The sequence below is a fragment of the Panthera pardus genome, unplaced genomic scaffold (genome assembly GCF_024362965.1).
Source record: "Panthera pardus isolate Hobbes unplaced genomic scaffold, ASM2436296v1 HiC_scaffold_27, whole genome shotgun sequence".
Classification (NCBI taxonomy): Eukaryota; Metazoa; Chordata; class Mammalia; order Carnivora; family Felidae; genus Panthera; species Panthera pardus.
In genome coordinates, this window is record NW_026526843.1 from 123,569,484 (window position 1) to 123,589,744 (window position 20,261).

Consider the following 20,261-nt stretch of genomic DNA (forward strand, 5'->3'; position numbering starts at 1 on the left):
GCTGTTACATTTTTCTTCCTTCAAGGGGCCCTTTTACAAAATGGCAGGAACATTCAGCCTTTGTTGGCATAGAACTTTTTGTCATTAAAGCACCTAGCAGCCTGCAGACCTGGAAAATATAATTCAAAAAGTAATTTACATGCTGGCATTTACTACTCTCTTTCCTATAAAATATAATTTCCCTTGCTTAGTCTATAAAGTTGTAATTATTCTTTACTTCTCATTGGTCTGTGATGAAATATATGGTGTTCTTGTAAAAGTCATGTACTAGCATTTATGAGATTATATATCACCATCAGTGTATGAAATCCTGACAAATATTCAGCTATATCCTGCATAATCTTTGGTAAAGCCCATCTCTTCCAAGGGATACCCTGAGACAAAACAATATGTGCTATGACAGGTACTCTGAACTATTCTCTCGTTTACTTTTCCTTTATCACCTTTCTGAATCCACATGAGCAAGTTAATCCTTAGAATAAAATGGCCTTTGATAGGTTAACTCTTGTATCTCTTTATTGATCAGTTAAAACATTATCTAATTTTAAAGATGATTAGAAAGTGACATTAGTGGGGCACCTGGGTGGCTCAATTGGTTAAGCATCTGACTGTTGATTTCAGTCCAGGTCATGATCTCATCATGGTTCATGATGAAGCCCCTCATCAGACTCTGTGCTGACAGCGTGGAGCCTGGTTGGGATTCTCTCCCTCTTTCTCCCTCTCTCTGTCCCTTCCCAGCTTGTGCACGTGCTCTCTCTCTCAAAAAAAAAAAAAAAAAAAAAAAACTTTAAAAATTTTTTAAAAAGTGACATTAACATTCACAATAAACCTGTCTGATGGAAAGTTGACTGACATTGTAGATAAGATAGGGATTACTGATTGTGTTTCACAGATATTTATGGAGCCGTACTTAACGCACTACACATATAGGTGCAGAGCACAATGGACAGATAACCCATGTTCCATGATCTAGATGAGATTTTTGGGTTGGTGGATGTTCTTTCCAAGTTGGGAAGGGGTGGGTCTCAACCCCACATGGTGGGGTCTGCCATATGCAAAAGGAAGGATGTTTCCACCTCATATTACAGAGGACAGGGGAAGATAAACATGATGTGTTCATATGTATGGGGAACTGTGTGCCATTCTGAGAGGGAGGAATGTGCACTATATTATGCATTATGGCTTAAGATATGAGAGAAGGACAGGTTTACAATCACCTGTGAGAGGGTGGGAGAAGAAACTAGTTAAAGAGGATCTCAGCAAGCCAATGGGCTTGTATGGTGATGCCCCAGGAAGAGTGAGAAAGCCCTAGATGTGCTGTGGAGGTCCAGAGCCCAACCAGAGCTCTGTGTCCACGGGGACTTGCTGAGGCACTCCATGTACCCCCACAATAGCAAGCTGAGGTCAGATTCTTCACTCCTTGTTCTTGGTTGTGGGAAGAAACACAAATTATGCGAGTCTGCAATCCCACACCAGCTTCTAACGGGGAAGGAATGTTGTTTACCAGAAAAACCAGGACACATAAAGGCAAACTTATTTTACACAACATGAAATCCCTCCCACCAGTAGAAGAAAAAGGTCTTTGGTGAAGCAGAAGTCTATAGGACTCAGGTCTGAGAAGGAGGCTGGGGAGGAAGAAGGGGACAGGAGTGAAGGATGAACTTTGGGAGAAGATGACTAGGGGACACTCTTGAGGGTGGAATTCAGAAGAAGGAGAAGTATGTTACACAGTTGCTATTTTCTAAAGCACATGTGTGCTGCCATCTACAGAATGGATAGTTAAGAAAGAGTGAAAACAGATACTAATTAGGAGACTTGTTTAATTGTAAGAAAGCGATGGGAATGGCCCAAACATGGCAAAGAACTTGATAGATCCCAAGAACATTTGACATTAGAGACAAAAAGGACTTTCTGCAGTACTGCATTTCTGGGGAGAAAGAAAATAGAAACATGAAGACTGGCCTCTCAATCTCTGGCATGAACAGATGGGTGAAGGGGGGAGCCGTCTGCCATGGGAGATCCCGGGAGAGGAGCAGGTGTGCTGTCTGAGCACCTGCTAGCCACCCCCATACAGGTGCTGAGCTGGCAGCCAGACACACAGAGAGGGCATCAGAAGCACAAAGATGATCGCTGAGTCCACACACTCACTGAGCTCTCCCAGGGACAGCGCTACCTCCCCCCTCTTCCTTCCTTCTCCCCAACGCTGAGTGCTCTGCACACACATCACACTTTCCAATCTCTGCGCATGCACACCCACCCGTGTGTGGGCGGATGTCCATGCCTTGTGGGCCCACGGGGCACTCATGACTCTTGAGGGATCTCATTCCCCACCAAAACTTCAGCTTCTTTCGCGTCCATTATGACTACGTGTGCAGTGGACTGATGTCTGTGCCATCATGTGTACATGTTTATCTTCCAAACTCAATGTTGGGCAGAGCTCAAAATGCATCTAGTGCTGCAATAATGTGTATGTGTGCGTACGTCTACGTGCCTGAACAGTACATGCATGTGTATGTTTATGTGTGCCTGTATCCATGTGTGTCTGTGTGCACGGACATGCACACATAAACAAATACATGGTACATATGTACTATATCATGTATACTTGGTCTATAAGTATATATTCTATATATACTGGACCTATGTTTATGGTACAATACAGTATAATATAGCAATTACCTCCATCATTAGGGACAGTAATGTCATATTTTGTGGCCATACATTTCAGGTTGAGGAGTGGATGGATGACAGGATTAAAACAATCCATGAAGTTACTACACCTATAGAAAAGTTTCCAAGAGGAATTTTAGGTAAAAGTTGTATTATATTCAGAGAGATGCTTAAAAATAGTAGACTGTTTCAAAGACACTTAGTTTCCAAAGAGATGGTTTCTCTTGGAGCTAGGAAGCTGTTTCTAGAACTTTTTTGAAAGCATCATTTCAAACAGACCTGCTCATTCCGATCCTATTTTTCCCAGGTGGTAGAAAATAATTATAAGCAATGACTGCGTCTAACTCTGCAGAGCATGGCTTGCCTTTCCTATATTCAGACAGGCTTCTAGCACTTTCTACCCTTCTGCAGCAGGCCCATGATGAAAGGCAGATACCATGGGGCTCTACTCCTAGGGAATCAATATCACATGGTCCTTTAATCTCTCCCATTCCCGGAAACCTTGCCACGCGCTTCTCCTGAGCAGTTCTAACTAGCCCCGTCTCGTGAACAAAGCCAAAAACAAGAAAGGAACTTATTTTCTGGCTCAGATATGACTGCCATCTAAGACTCTCCTCTTGTTTTGCTCAGTTTGTGGCAAACATACTAGTTTAGAAAAACTGGAAGCAAGAAAAACCAATATGGGAAAAATTTACTCAATGGAATATTAAGTAGCCTTTCAAGAAGCAACGTGACCACTGTGGAATACCTGTTACCACAGGTATGTCACCCATCCCCGGGTTTAGGAGACGTAAGTTTTCTTGCTAAATTTCCACTATGACACCAAAATATTGCATATTCAATAGATACAAATTAAAGTCAAAGGTAAAACTGAAACATGGCTCAGTGACCAATCTCAAACACACAAATGTTTGCCTACTTTTGGCAACACGCAAACAAACAAAACCCCAAATTTGGATTTTGCTCTGTACGACCTACAAAACTTGAAGACTTTCTTCTTTCTCTCGCTACCCGTGTTGACACACAGAAGTCATCTCGATGGGCAGGGATGCTACTTCCCAAATTCAGCAAACGTTTGGCCCGGGCAGCAGGACTCAACAATATACATTTCCCATACAGAGCGTGCGATTGACCCATTTTTTGCCCCTTCAATAAGGATCAATATGATCAAGTGAAGGTTAAACACCAATTTGCTGAAAAAGATGAGCAAGTATGGCATGCAACCCAAAAAGTAGGTTTTCTGTAGCTACAGCTGTCCCTCCCGATGGCTCACTGCCACGTCTGGGGCCTCTGAGGGTTGGACATGAGTGGCTCTGGTACAGACACACCGTGGAGCCTGCCAGATGCTGGGAGAGGGTGCCATCAGGGGAGAAGCACACAGCGAGGCCAGAAAGGCATGCCTCCACAAGGACAGGGCATGCCTCCACAAGGACTGTGGCCGGTGAGGAGCACGGGCGTGAAGTTCAGGGACAGGATAGGACACTTACTGTGGCTGGCAGAGCGTGCGGGCGTGAAGTGCAGGGACGCCTTCGCTCCTTTCAGGCGCGTCTGCCCCCAGTACGCGATGGCCTGCAGCTCCACGGTGTAGCCACTGTCTGGCTGCAGTCTGTCCAGGATCACCGAATTCTGGGACTGCAGGAAAAGAGAAGATTCGCCAAGCCCGTTACAAACCGCTCTGCCTCTGCCACTCCTCTTCCTCACAGAGCCAGACGGTCCTCAGGAAGCATCTCGTCAGCCCCTGCCGTACATGTGCCCTTAAAAAATCCAGTTTTACTATCAATATAAGTAGAACGCCCAAACATATTATTTGGGAATTGTGTTCCTTATCCAATTACTGGATCCTCTTTCATGAGTATAGAAGTGAATAATTCTACAATGCATCAGGTTGAGCATCAGACTCTGGATGTCAGCTCAGGTCATAGCTTCCCGCCTGTGGGATCGAGACCCAATCAGGCTCTGTGCCGACACCGCGGAGCCTGCTTGGGATTCTGTCTCTCTGTCCCTCCCCTGCTCACTGTCTCTGTCTCTCAAAATAAATAAATAAACTTTTAAAAGTTTGAAAAAAAATGAGTAATTCTGCTCTTGACTATTCTAGACACCACCTCATGGAGAAAAGAGACATGTTTGCCATAAACTGATGGAGGCTCGTGTTAGCAGATACCTGGAAAAATTATGAATTGTCCTTAACTGTATTTCTTTGATATTTATTCTAAATCTTCCATGAGTAAATTTCAATCAAAAGTGGTAGCAAAAAACATTGCGAGAAAATGCTTTAAGATTTTTTTTAGTCATTGTCATCATTAATGTCAAGCACTCATCAGAGTTTCTGTGTGTGATGCACAGCCTTAAATGAAGCAAGTCAAAAACCTGTTTATTTGCCTGATGGCTGGAGGCCAGAGAGTAATTCTACTAAAGACTGGGAGATCCAGTGACATCGGAGCGAACCAGCTGTGGGATGGTGGCTCCAAGACAGGAGCACAGCTTCGATAAGTCTGAGTCTGCTGCTCTTCCTAGGGTTACAGGAAAAGTAGGATACCAAAGTCCCTTGCAAGAACTTGCAGGGAAGAAAAATAAGGTTACTGTCTTAGAATTCAAGACGTCTGTCAAACTATTATGCATGTGTTGACGTGAAAGAGCTCCTTGGCTGCAAGACTTGCCTACAACTGGTCCAAGCGGTGGTATTACCAGTTATGAAAGTCAGACAGTGTCCATCAGTAATGTAACACCCAATCGCAGGCCAATGGTGGCACGCACTTTCCAGTGCGAACGATTCCAGTGTTATGTGTGCAGTGTGCCTGCTGCACGAAGGGCATCGTCTGAGATCACCAAAGACGGAATCACAGACTTGTGTAAATTCCGCAATCACCTATTGGCATTCTGGTCTTCATTTTGGGTCTTGTGAGATCTCTTTTCAGCAAGAGAACATGCTTCTCATGGGCATTCCAGAACTGTGAGTGTGATCCTCGCTGTAAATTATGCACAGCATCGCTGTATGATTCGGGCTTTTGAGGGATGAATTATCAGCACTTGGCCATCCTCATCAGCTTGGCTCTGCAATGCTGATGGGGCTGCACTTCCAGAATGGGAAGACTGAGCGTCAGACTCCAGACTGTGGCTGCTTCTCCCGGTGAGGTGGGGACTGTGCTCTGCGGCCCGCTACCTGGTACCGTTAGAGAAAAACCCTCCCAGGGCCTCGTGGTGGACATTCTACCTCTCTTAACCTTTAGCGTGTCTGCCTAAACTACCGATTCTCAATTTCTCCTAGTCATGGTTTCCTGTCAGATTGCCTAGCATTCTCCCTAAACTACTATCTCTCAGGTAAAAGAAAATTCACTTTTGAAAAAGCATCCCCTTTGAAAACCCCTTCTCTCCTTATTTACCAAGGATATTAGAATGGTATCTTAGGAAATGGGAACCTACTGATTCCCAAGAAGAAAATTTCGCACTCTCTCACATTCTTACGCATGTTCCCAGTTTCTAATCTTAATGTCAGTTGGTCAGATTTTAACATGGAGAATTCAGTGATCCACATGACCTACAGCTTGCCCGCAGTGGATTCAAAAACAGAAGTCACCCGTAAGACAGTGACCTACCATTTTGGCCACTCTGGCCCATTAACACTTTCAATTAAATTTGCAGTTCATGTTTTATTTATTTAATTGATAAAGAGTAGAAGTAAATTGCAAAGTTTCCTGGTAACCCGTGATGCTGTTTGGTGACTGATGGTGGGTGTGTTTGTGTGTGTATGGGTACCATACGCGTTTCACACATCATATTCTGCTTCCGACCCCTATGATCCCTTCAGATCTCCCTATGAGATAATCATGCATTGCCAATGATCGCCTGCTGTGAAGTCCTTCAAAATAAAAGATGGAACAGTCAGGAAGTTTCTTAAAAATAAAAACAAACTAGGCATCAGAGCTAAATACCAAGGATACGGAGTTTTGGAGACGTGTTTTAGAATTCTAAATGGCACAGAAATTGGAATCTTCACCGCAAAAAAAAAAAAAAAAAAAAAAAAAAAAAAAAGTCCTGCTATCCTTGTTTAAAACATTTTCAAACATTTGTTTTTTTATGGAATTCAACTTTACAAATTAGGAGGAAGTTGTTTATGTAAGTTTTGTAACAACAAAGGAATGTGTACCAAAAGGAAACCTGGTAACTCCTTTTTATGCACTAAGAATTTCATACAATGCAAAATGTTCACTATCATAGAATCTCATTTCAGAACATGGTTCAGTGAAGATTTTCTTTCTTTCCATCTGGAAAATAAACCACTCTGAGTTCTTTTAATCAATGAGAGAAATATATTGTCAAACATGCATTTTCTAAGCTGTTTACTGTTCCACTGATTAGGTTACAGATGGAAATACCTTGCAACAGAAAAGCCAGGAACATTTGCTCTTTGATTTACAAGGATCTCAAACACACCCCCAAAAAAAGATCTAAACGTAAAAGACATTTTGAATTATATCATTTTCTATGACTGGACAGTTAAGACAAAAATGATTTTTGTTCCTTCTCTTTCAGGGGTTTGGCCTGCTGTTTGGATGTGAGTCAGTCAACGGACTAAATGCAGCTGTTTTGTACCTAAAACGTCAAAGGCAAAAGCATCTGGCACAGCCCTCCATTCCTCGAACTTCCTCGGCGCAAACGAGAGGGATGGGAACCTTTCCTTCACCCATTCCTTCTCTCAGCTCAGCAGAGGCCACCTTTCCGGTCAGCTGCCTTGACCTCCGGTACAACACCCTTCTTCTTGTTCCCACTTACCCCATCCGTAGTCTTTCTCCGCTTCTTTTTTGTTGGGACAAGTGACTTGGTGCTGACTGTCCAGCTCCAAAATACCTTGTAGTGATGCACGGGGATGTCTGGTTCCTCAGGGAGATCCCAGACGATGGCCACGGTCACGGTGCCGTCGCTGTTTACGGTGGAGTTGGCAAGCCGGAGGTTGGCAGGCGCTGGGGGTGCAGAGGGATCTGAAATCAGGGAGAAAGACAAACCATAGGACTTGAGTACCCAGGTGACAACGAAACCCATGTCCTTATAGGTCTAATGACTACATGGTCAACGCATGAGCACTGCACGGGCCATATTTGTAATCTAGAAGGCTCCTTGGAGGCATTTACGTATCACTATAACCCAGCTTCATCTTCACTGTGTTTGAAATTGATAAATATTTATAAAACATGGCAAAATTTGATTTAGGTGGGTTGACATTAAGTAGGTCCGCAATGCAGAACTGCCTTGGAAAACTCAGGAAAGAGAAAGAGAGAAATGCAGCTCGTATGACTGTTTTCATCTCAGTGGTTCTGTAACGTTTGATCCTCACTTCAAACAAGAGCAACAAAGGGATGTCAGCAAAAGTAAAGCAATTTTTGTCTTTTTTAAAAAATATATTTATTTATTTTGAGAGAGAGAAAAACAGAGGCAGAGAGAGAGGGAGGGAGAGAGAGAGAGCAGGGGAGGGGCAAGGAGAGAGACAGAATCCCAAGCAGGCTCTGAATTGTCAACACAGAAGCCGATGCAAAGCTTGTTCTCACCAACTGTGAGATCAAGACCTGAGCCCACATCAAGAATCAAAAGACTTAACTGACTGAGCCACCCAGGCGGCCCAAAAGCATTTTTTTCTTAATCTACATTACAAATTGGATGACATACGGATAACAACCGTTTCTGTAATTTCGCCATTTCTGGCTTGTCGCATAAAGCAAAAGCTTCTTCGCCTCTCACAAGACAGATGAGGTTACTCTACAGATCTCCACTTTCAATATATATACAAAGATAAGCACGTACACACAAAGCTAGACGGCCTTTCCTTCATTCTCCGCCACAAACTGAACAAGTGTAGATGCCACTCACCACAAATGATTTACAGATGGATTTGTTTGAAGATGCTTTCCCAGAAAAATGCTGTCAATAATTGGAAGGGTAATGCCATGTGCATCACAAATGCCAAGAAGTTACACCTAACTTGATATAAATGAAGATGACTGAGGGGATTTAGCCATGTTTTTACTGTCAAGATTGTTTGTGGTTTTGGAACGATGGAAACATTGATTATTTTTTTAAGTCTCTTGCTTTTCTAGAGGTATATAAGGACTGGAGGTTTGGTTGATTGCTTAATTTTTAAAAATTTTTTATGTTTATTTATTTTTGAGAGAGAGAGACAGAGTGCACATGGGGGTGGGGCAGAGTGACAGAGAGAGAGAGAGAGAGAGAGAGAGAGAGAGAGAGAATCCAAAGCAGGCTCCAGGCTCTGAGCTGTCAGCATAGAGCCCAATGTGGGGCTCAAACTCACAGACCTTGAGATCATGAACTGAGCCAAAGTCGGACACTTAACTGGCTGAACCACCCAGGTGCCACAGATTGCTTAATTTTTTTAAATGAGAACAGGAGAGCCTGGGTGGCTCAGTTGGTTGAGAGACCAACTCATGATTTTGGCTCAAGTCATGACCCCAGGGTCATGGGATTGAGTCCCTCGTCAGGCTCCGCACTGAGTGTAGAGCCTGCTTGGGGTTCTGTTTCTCATTCTCTCTCTTCTGCGGTGATAGATAGATAGATAGATAAAAAGATGAGAATATTTCATTGTTGTTTTTCAGGTAAGGTGAATCCAAAGCATGTTACGTGACAGTGTTGACGAGGTGATTCTAATATTGTCAACTTTAGGAACCTTCTGGGAGCACCCAAGACATATACTGGGATACGCTAATTCGGTGAGTCTGAGTGGGGCACCTCTATGGATAGTTTATACGTTTACATAAACATGTATTTATGTTTTATGTAAAAGATCTTTCTCTGTGTAAAACACACATGAAAGTCTGATGACCTACCTGCAAGCTGGAACTTGGAAAGCCTCGCACCCGCCTGCGACAAGCCAAGAGGTGTGAACATGACTCAGCTCACTGTAAGCTGGAACACACTGGTCACAGTTACCCTGGGAAGCCCTGGACTCCTTGCTCTGCTGGCTGAGCAGAGCCCCAGGAACCGAACCTGGGTCATCGATGTGGCTATGACACCACCGAGCACTGCCTGGTGTTACAGGCACTTTCTCTACCTGACACACGGCTCTGCTGAATTTCCCCTCGGTCCTGCGGGACCCGGATTCTCTTCTCTGCCTGATCCCCCCCCACCCCAACTTCATCCCCATGCCGCCGTGACTCAACAAGACGGCATCCGGCCCCCGAATTCAGGGACCTCTTCTCTCTCATGTGCTCGCACTTTCTAGGGATCTCGTCCAGTCACGGCTTTACCCAAAGTCTGTGTGTTGCTGACTCTCAAATGTATGTCTTCCACACAGACTCTGTCCCAAACTCAGAGTCAAATATTTGGTGGTCTTCAAGTCAGCTGCCTTTGGAGGTGCCAGAGCCAACTCAGAACTAATGTGTCCAGCACTCACGTCATAACTGTCCCCACGCCATGGGAGCCAACCCTTCAATAAACAGAAACTCCTCCTTCCACTTAACCAGACTGAAAACCTAGAAGTCAGACACTTCTGGGGCTCTCATATCCCCTCAGCAAACTGTTAGCACGGACTTCAAAATATATGCACAATATCTGCACCACAACCAGCACCCACACCACGCCAACGCCCTCCTTCCCCCATCACTGCCAAGACCTCCTCTCAATGCTCCCTGACGTTGCGGCTGCCTCCCTGGAGCCCGTCCTCAATATACAGCCAGGCGTCCCTTATTCTGCACAGCCCTTAGTACCAACTGACTTACAACATCCTTTATGTCCTGTCCGCCTCCACTCACAAGAATGAAAGCTGTATGAGGGGAAGATTTGTTTTTTTATCTGTTTTGTTCACAGATCCGCTTTATCTGTTTGTCTTCCCAGCATGGAGGCCAGTGCCTGGCACACATCAGGCTCTCAGCAAACAGTTGCTGGATGAATAGATGAATGACTTTGATTTGTGAGGCGGTATTTCTGTTTCCATTTTAAACCCTGTCAGTTGGAATGAGTGAGTCCTAACAAGACAGTGAAGTGAACCGAGGGGCTGTCTCTGGCTTGAAACAAGAGACCGGAAGCAATCCCCCTTCCTGTAGGATTCGATCTGTATCCCAGGAAAAGGACCTACCGACTTTTCTGAGAGGGAACCTAGTTTGCAAGCTAATCATCTCTTCAAGGCAAGAAAAAAATTTTAATGCATAAGGATAATTACAGGTGTACATGAATGTCTCTATGCTGAAAACAGGTGAATTCTCCAGTTATTGTAGGTTCATAGGAAGAGCTCAAACTCATCTCCTCTCCTAATAGAGAAATTCAAGTTTAACAAGGTCTGCTAGTATTAGGTATTGTGTTGTCTTAATCTGCTCCGTTTGGTACATAATTACTTAGTTCCCTGGAAAACTGTCCCGCACCTTGGATGTGACCATAATAATCCAGAAAAATACTCTCTAGTTTATGGAACGTTATGAAACGTGCAACATAACTCATGAGAACCACCTATGCAGAAATAATGCTTTCAAATATTTGAATTGGTAACATGTGCTTTATCTTACCTTAAAAGTGAAGCCCTTTCTGACAACTCACAATATCAAGACGGTGTACTTCCGTTACCGAGATGAGACACCCCCAAAATAGTCACTGTCCGATTACGAAGCCAACAGGAATTGGAGAGAGCATCTGGTTATTGCCCTGATTCTCCTCTGTAAGCCAGATACTCACATGGCCATTCGTTCACTGTAGATGTCAGGGGAGAGGCAGCCTGTCCTATCTGTCTAATCTGAAGGATTTCACTCGCAGTCCTAAAATTCCCATAGTCAAGCCATCCCCTGCCTTGTGACATGCTTCCCTTCATTACGAAGGAAAATATATTCCCTTTGCTGCATTACACAAAGTCTCTTCTTTCCATTTGCCCGATGTCTTAATTGCATTAGAACTTAGAAATGTGAAAAAGAAATACACAATCTATTATAATAAAGCCCTAAGGTACTGTACAGCTTATTCGTTGGTGCTTTTTAAAAGAACAGTAAAGGCCTTAGGGTTAGAGAGACGAAGTGACTTGTCCAAGGTCATTCAGGTAATGGTGGCAGGGGGGTGGGGAGAATGAAAACGAGGGAAGAGGAAGGTGAGGCTCTAAAAACACACCCACACATGCCACATCCCTACACGTATTATATGTCCTCACCACAACTATGGGCCAGTGTCCCTGGACACAAAACTTGGAAAGCCCTTTCATGGGGAAGGTGTCCGTGCTAGTAGCCTAGTGCAGGGCCTGACAAATGTCCTCAGGGAAGGGGCAGAGAGTAAACACTTCAGGATCTGCACACCAGACAGTCTCTGTGGTGACTACCTCACTCTGCTGCTATAGCTCAAAAGCAGACATGGAAAATACGTCAACACATGAGCTGTGTACCAATAAAACTTTATCTGTAAAAGAGAGCAGCGAGCCAAATTTGGACCCCAGGCCATAGATGGCCAACTCCTGAGTGAGAGTCTTTTCAAAAGCAGTGATACCATTAGCTTTTTGAAACTTGAGACGAGCACCATTTCTAATGTTACAAGTGTATGGTTGTGCTTTGTTGAGTAAACGTTGGAGTTTTGTTCCCATTCTACAGATGAGGAAATGGAGGGCTGGAGAGTTTACATTCTAGAGTATGTGTGTGTGCAGGGGGAGGCTCAGAGTCATATCACGAGACCAGTGCTCTTGGACCCCTCCCTCTGGGCTGAAATCAGGGCACTTCTCCCCCACCTTTCTGCTGCTTTCCACTCCCTCTGTGAGATCTCTCCAATTACCTGCAGAAACAGTTCAGAAAGCAGAAAGGAATCACGCTTCCAAAGATAACTGAAATAGCAAGGCTGTGCTAGCTTCTGCTTACATACAGTTTCCAGCACAGGCTGTGTTGACCATTTGCCACGAATGGCCAATGTTAGCTCTGGACAGAAACAGTTCCTTTCATTAACAATCTTATGTGGTGCTTCAAGCCAAGGAGGTGTGGGTTTCAGAAGGAGAGGTTTAAGGTTTCACTCTGTCTTTAACTTTAGGTGGGTAACGAATGCCACAAGTGAATGGGTAGCATACAAACAGCAAGGAGAACAACCCTTATAAATAAATAATATACACATACACATGTATATTCATGCGCGAATAGAGGAACAACATACGTTCTAAGAAAATGGATGTAAATTGTATCACCTACTTGATTTCCTCAAATAATATCGAAACCTCCCACTGAAACACATCACAGGAATATGTCTTAAGGGAAGTGACAGTGACCAAGTGGATATTTAAAATTTTTTTAATGTTTATGTTTGAGAGAGAAAGAGAGACAGAACGTTGAGTGGGGGAGGGGCAGAGAGAGAAAGAGGGAGACACAGAATCTGAAACAGGCTCCAGGCTCCGAGCTGTCAGCACAGAGCCCGATGTGGGGCTCAAACTCACAAACGGTGAGATCATGACCTGAGCCAAAGTCGGACGCTTAACTGACTGAGCCACCCAGATGCCCCCCAAGTGGATATTTTTAAAGCAGTGGTATTACTACCCACAAGTTCTCCACCTGAATTAGAAGGTTGGTTCTAATAGGTCAGTTTTCTTTTTCTTTCCAGACTCAGCAGTTGGGATAGTTTTCCTTCCCTCATTAAGGAAGGAAGGAAGGAAGGAAGGAAGGAAGGAAGGAAGGAAGGAAGGAAGGAATCACCGTGCAGTATCTAGAGACACAACTCCTAAGTCTTTGAAAAGCTGCAGAAGGTACCCTAACTAGTAAATAGTTCTAGGACACATGTAACGTGGAGTCTTGCCCAGTGGAAATGGCACACACACATCAGCTGTGGGACAGCATAAAAAGTCACTGGTCCCGAGGAGCAGGGGGGACTTTACTACTATCAGTGATGTCTGTTCTCATTTTACTAACACTCCATAATGTACGCACAGAATAACATCCAGCGTGAGACCTGTGTGCTCTAAAAACAACACTGTCTTCGTCCTTTCCTTTTTAACGTATCCTGGGCTCACGGGAAAACAGACAAGAAACGTGTAGGAAAAGCCTCGAATTTGGAGGGACATGAATATAATAACTAGGAAATGACATTAGCTTAGCAACAGAAGGTGGAGTTTTACAGTGTTCCCTCTACGTCCCTTTAACGTTTGCTGTTTCAGAATGGTCAACTGATACTGACCAGTCTTAAACATCCAAATGTTTGCCTGCTTTCGGCAACATGCAAAAAAAACCCCAAAAACAAAAAAACAACCAAAAACCCAAAATTCAGATTTTGCTCTGTACAACCTACAAAACTTGAAGACTTCCTTCTTTCTCTTGCTACATACGTTGACACACAGAAGTCATCTGGATGGGCAGGGACATTACTTCCCAAATTCAGCAAACGTTTGGCCCAGGTAGTAGGACTCACCAATATACATTTCCAATATGGGGCATGCAACACACATGCATTTTGTGTCCAACAATATACAATATACATTACCCATACAGAGCGTGCAATTGACCCATTTTTTGCCCCTTCAATAAGGATCAATATGATCAAGCGAAGGTTAAACACCAATTTGCTGAAAAAAGATGAGCAACTATGGCGTGGAACCCAAAAAGTAGGTTTTCTGTAGCTACAGCTGTCCCTCCCCATGGCTCACTGCCACATCTGGGGCCTCTGAGGGTTGGACATGAGTGGCTCTGGTACGGACACACCGTGGAGCCTGCCAGAGGCTGGGAGAGGGTGCCATCAGGGGAGAGGCGCACAGCGAGGCCAGAAAGGCACACCTTTCTCGGGTTATTGCCGCCGTCTGACACAGGAAGGGGACCGGGGATCTTTAGGAACGCGGGCATTCCTTTTGTGAAACTGTGAATGTATTTATTTTGAACCACAGCAGAACATGTCCGTGATCTGCTGTAGCAGGAATCCCGTGGCCGTGGAGCCCGAGCCCTGCAGACCCCCGCATCCCAGTGTCAGTCCCTGCACCTCACGGCTTCAGGACGCATGGCTAACTTGGGAACCCAGCTCCTCAGCTGGCCCCGCCAGCGGCCAGAGCTCTGCCCATGTGTGGACGGATGTCCCCGCGGAATAGCGTGCATCTGAGGACTCAGTCCCCACAGCAAGGAGTTCGGTTGCCCACAGTGACAGCCAGTATGGGAACTGGCCTCTTACCCTCTTCCTTCTCTTCCTCCCTGCGTCACCTCCCATCCCCCTTGTTCCCTGGACGGCCTCCCAAGTAAGCCACTTGCGCTCAAAGCTCTCAGGCGCAGTGGCACCCTCTGTTCCTATGCGCCGTGCTTCCTGTGGTTTGTTCCAATGCAACAGGACACAAAAATTCTGGTAGACCCTAGAATGTGGCAGCGGGGTGAAAGAAAGGCACTTCATCCTAGCAGTGACCGAGGAAGGTAAGTCTCCACGTGGAAGCATTACCCTTCCTAGTTTCCCAATAAGGAGACAAAAACCAGAAAGAGACATTATGCATTAGGATACTGAATTATTTGTCATCTTCATTTTTGACGTCAAAGCCGATTTTCCTTCTTAAGTACCGGGGGAAAGGTGGGAGAGGATTTAAATAAGTGAATACAGAAATTATCCCAACCTCTCTTTTGGGCTTTCTGTTGCCAGCAAAAATTACTGATTTTCTCTATTTTATAATCACGCATTTCTTCTGGGGGACATACGGGCTAACAGCAATCTACCAACGTAGCAACAACTCAGAACTTTCTGTACAAATCATCACTCTGAGGGGCTGAGATTAAGTTATTGGAAAATACATGAGTTAAAAGGAAATTAACTTAGTTAACAGCCAATCCATTCTGGCAAACCACAGACTAATTTTGTATTTAAACATAACCATAAAGAAGAGAATGACAAGAATTTTGGCTTCTCCACGAAAATCAGGATTAAGGCCAATGAATAGCAGGCAGAAAGCATAAGCTAAATGAAACCCATTTTATCAAGTTTTTTTTTTCTCTCTGTATTTAATTTGCCTTTTATTTTCAGATGTGTTTATTGTAGATGGAAAAAATCCCTTCCCCCTTCGCCTTTCCCTTGACCCAGACCTAAGTGATCAAGGCTGGCCCTCTACCCAACTCAAATACACTAGAAATTACTTACCCTTTGCACAGACTATTATTTTAGAAGCAATAATTCTTTCTCAAAGCAATTTTAAACCACTCGAGGACTTACAACTGGTATAGTTTCAGTTCTGGAGCACAGCGGGAATAAATGGGCTTTTATTAAATGAAAACGTACCATTTTTTGAAACATGGCAGTGTTAAAATGTTTTATTTCCTGCTTTTGCAAATATGCTCCATAGCTATAGATCTCCCTGGGAGGAACATTCTAGATTGTGTGGTTCTTGCACTCTCACAAACCTAAAGTGTTTGTGCAGATTTCGTAATCACCTCTAATATGGTTTCAGTGAAGTCGCATCACAAAATGATGGGAGTATTCTAATTGCGCTCAACGGATGAAGATTTCCTCCAGGACTTGTCCAAAGGATGCCTGACCATTTACAAGACAGTGACACATCTTTCCTCAGTTACCCGATCTCGTCAAATGTAGAATGGGGATCTTACTGGGGAAAAATTGTGTTAACAACCTTATTGGAATTTAACTTACATATGATAAAACTCACTCACATTAAATGAGCCAGCCAGTGACTTTTAGAATTTACTGAGGTGGCCCACCAGCATCACTCACTGGCAACTTCTCACATCTGTCAGCTTCACTCTTCACTCTTCCCAGGCAGCTCACTTCTGGCTTCGTCCAAAGTACCATCACCTTCGCCCAGGATCATTCAAGTGGCCTCCCCCGGCATCCCTGCTTTCCCCTCCTCTACCCTCTCATCTCCTTTCACACACATCTCTTTCTCAGCAAAACCCTTGTCTGCCTTCGCTAAGACTATAAAAAAAAAACAAATACCCTTCCTTAGTATTGTCCTGAGTTCTATTCTATCATCAGTAATCACTATCCTACTTTACAACAGTATTTTTCTTACTAATCTTATTTACTGTTTCCTCACACCCCCAACTGGAATAAATGTGTGTGTGGGAGTTCCACAAGAGCAGATAGTTTTTTTTCCTTTTGTTCATTTATTATCCCCTGTGCCCAGAGCAGTGCCTGATACATATAGGTGCTCAACAAATATTTGTTGAATACAAAAAGGAATGAAACATGAGTGATCCAAGGAGAAGGTAAAGATGCAAAACTAACTTTGTTCTACAGCATGGAGGCTCCCGGGGGGTTCTCACAGGGGAAGACAGTGCCCCACAAATCACTGTGAATACCACAAGTCACTCCATTGTACACTTAAGAGGAATGATTGTAATGATGCAATAGTTATATTTCAAGGGGTTTAAAAACTGTTTTCCCAATGAGGCCCATTTCTACATTTGATGAAACTGGAGTAAGGTGGGGAAAGACGTGGTGTCACCCTGTAAATGGTTAAGGATCCTTTAGACCAGTCCTGGAAGGAAATGTCTTTGACCATTTAGCCAGTGTATTACATTTCCACAGTAGTGTGATGCATTTTTGCTGGAAAAAGACTAGGATCTACTATGAACTCTGCACAGACGTTTTTGGTTTGCAATAACTGGAGTCTGGGATGCTGAGGGTTGGATGTGTTTGGAAAATGAGTAACTAGAAGAGAGTAATGGTGACTGTGATGTTTCCCCAACATGGTGCATTCTCATTCAACAAGAGCCCCTTTAAACTTGAGGGATGCAGCCGTGATTCTAGACGACTAAGGTGCTCAGACACACGGCAGGGATACTGGGACAGCATGGCCTGGCTGCTTCCTCGGAACGGATGCCTCTTAGGCAGTTGGAAGCTACATGACCGGCCTGGAAACTCAACAGAGCCCTGCCCAGATCCCGCCCCATCCCTAAAGGTATTCCACATGTGTCTCCAAAGGCTGCAAAGTGCTTCTGCCCACGTATTTGCAGCCCTGACCTGAGCCACCAGACAACCTGTAGCAGCAGAACAGATGGGAACACAGTTTAGCCACGATGTGCCTGGCTCACCTTTGAATCATGACACCCAAGTTGATCCTCACCTCCGAACCCACTGTCAATTAATTATTTCACTTCCCTCTCTAAATCATCAGGCCAACTGGAGACAGCCTCGAGACAAGGTCTGATGTCCGTGATTCCACTTTTAAACTTGCTTAGTGTATTTGCCTCCATGGAGGGGAAAAAATGCACTTTTCCTTTCTTAAAAGTTCTTTTTCAAAAAAAAAGAGAGAGTTAAAAGTCTACAACACACAGTGTAATAGGATCCAAATATGAAATTATTTCGGTTGCAAGCTTTCCACTGAAGACCAATCCTGCAGCAGAAGTCGCAAGTCAGAGCAGCCCGTTCAAACCCTCCCGTAACATACGTAGGACTGATGTCATAAGCCTTCTGTTATGCATTAATATCACAAAGCGTTTTGTTTAAAATAAATCTGAATTCGCTTCCACGTAGGACGAGCATACGTAGGACTGATGTCATAAGCCTTCTGTTATGCATTAATATCACAAAGCGTTTTGTTTAAAATAAATCTGAATTCGCTTCCACATAAGACGACAGCGACTGGTTAGTAGGTGAACAAGCCGACCAGCCCGGCTCTGAGATGAGGTTTTATAACACACGTATCATGAACGCTGGAGGTGCACAGCCATCTAAACACGACTGGGGGAATACAGATGGAGGGAACACTCGTATCTAACCCGGGTATGTCCTTCAACTACAATACGGTGACTGTGAGTAGATGACTCGGGGTGACTCGGGGTTTAGATTCTGGGTGTGATGAAATAAAAGAGATTAACTCACATTCAATATGACAACCGTTTCAAGAAAAGCCGCACAGTCTAAAGTAGCTCAAACTAAACCCTCCCCTCCAAAAATTAATTCACTGGTGACTGACACAGAAAATCTCGAGGCTAAGACTCAACACAAGTTGATAATGGAAAACCACCAGTTCGAAGTTGAGAAAACCCCACTAGATTATCTTGTGCGATGTTTGGAAGGTATAAAGCCCAATGACGGTCTTAATCGTATATTCACACGCTGCCTTCAAACACATCTGGTCCTTTTCACCAACAACAGCAAAGCCACCTGCTGAGCAGCTGTGAATAGGAACGTGGGGACACGAGGGATGTGCATCCCAGGTATGCCGGGAGGGGGAGGGGAGCGAGGGGTCAGGAAAGTGAGACTGACCTTTGGAAGAGCGGAAGTGTTTGCTGGGGGCGGTGAAGCCTCGGGTCCCATGCACGTTGACACCTGCCACTCGGAACTGGTACCACCTGCTGGGTCGTATGTCAGTCAGCTGGACCCGCTCATCTGTGGTCTGGGGGGAGATGTTACAGAGCACAGAGAACCCTTTTACCCAGACATGTCAACTGGGTCTGTCATAAAAGTGCACCACCTCATCAGCCAATGCCACGCTGCCTTGACATCCCTGTGCCCTTGTGCCTAAGTGTGGGGACCGTGCTCAGTTATGAGAAGAGCTATCAGGGGTCAAGGAATTTCTAGGGCGTTTCAGGTGTTTAATTCCATTCATAGGTATTTCACTCCAAAGAGTTAAAGATCTCTGGAGTCAAAACCATATGAACATGGCTGAGCTCCTTAAGTCTGGTGACTAAATACAGCGTTAAACCCATGAGGGTTTTAATCGCTAAGTTATACATATGAGCGAATATATACATGAGCTAATCATTACATTATAGGCAAGAAAATGAAATCATCTTTCAATTATAGAAGAAAAATGCCTCTTTAACTTGCTTGCCAAATAGAATCTTGGGAGTCGGATGGAGACTCACGCACTTTAAAGAGCGCTAACAATTTCCGGAAGTATGTTGCAACCCGAGCCTTTTTTTCCTTATTTGAGTAAATCATGTATGATCTACAAGGACCCGGTCGTGCTTCTCAAGGATGAGGTGTGTTGATATCTCTCTGTCCAATAAAATGTCCAAAGGAAAAAAAGTGGGCAGTGGTAAAGGTGCCTGGGTTTGGCTGCGTCTCCTGCTGGAGTCACAAGACTTCAATTAACCTCCCACCTCATCAGGCTGAGGGGAACTACACCCGCTTTCCCGACAATCTGTGGGGGGGACCTGCGGACCCCTGCACTGACTTCAAGAGCCAAGTCCCCACATGCGGGGCCTCACTGACCCAGTGAGTTGCCCAGTGCCAAACCCAGTGTGCGCTCAGTGCGTGAAAGTGGGCAAGTGGGATTGAACTGAAACCTCCTTAGCCCGGGTCCACAATAACTTCTTGCAAAGGTGTGTCACATTTACTTTAATATCTAAGGGAAGAGAAACATTTCCGAGACCAAGGGAAAGCTACGAACTCTCACGTGTGGCTTTCTACCTCATTTAGCAAACTGTGAGGTGACCCTTCCACAGATATCACCATTTACGTTTAACTTTTAGTTTAAAAACCTGAAGCCAGCACGTTCCCCATAGCATTTAGCAGACAAAGAAGGCAGGGTGGAAGGAAGAGAAAGGAAGATGTGAACTAGTTAATAATAATAATAGTAATAATTACATTACTATTAATGTATTATATATTAATATAAATAGAATTGTAATATAAAATATTATATACATTTATAAAATTTATTATTATTATTCAAGATCTTCCCTCTCTTCAAAAAAGGAATAAGAGACATGATCTTCTTGTCC

The 20,261-nt window shown here is 44.2% G+C and overlaps 1 protein-coding gene and 1 long non-coding RNA gene across 3 annotated transcripts in view; one reads left to right on the forward strand and one right to left on the reverse strand.

Annotated features, from left to right (window-relative positions):
• LOC128773870 (uncharacterized) overlaps nucleotides 1-7,410 on the forward strand; it is a 29,002-nt gene extending 21,592 nt beyond the window's left edge. Inside the window, exon 3 of the long non-coding RNA XR_008418359.1 lies at nucleotides 7,201-7,410. This is a non-coding gene — a long non-coding RNA (uncharacterized LOC128773870). The remainder of the gene's footprint in view (nucleotides 1-7,200) is intronic.
• ANOS1 (anosmin 1) overlaps nucleotides 1-20,261 on the reverse strand; it is a 180,077-nt gene that overhangs the window by 22,181 nt on the left and 137,635 nt on the right. For both annotated transcript variants that reach the window (XM_053891890.1, XM_019417786.2), the window contains exons 6-8: nucleotides 18,799-18,928; nucleotides 7,441-7,646; nucleotides 4,158-4,302 (exon numbers count right to left, since the gene is read on the reverse strand). In XM_053891890.1, coding sequence (XP_053747865.1) covers nucleotides 4,158-4,302; nucleotides 7,441-7,646; nucleotides 18,799-18,928 — 481 coding nt within the window. The remainder of the gene's footprint in view (nucleotides 1-4,157; nucleotides 4,303-7,440; nucleotides 7,647-18,798; nucleotides 18,929-20,261) is intronic.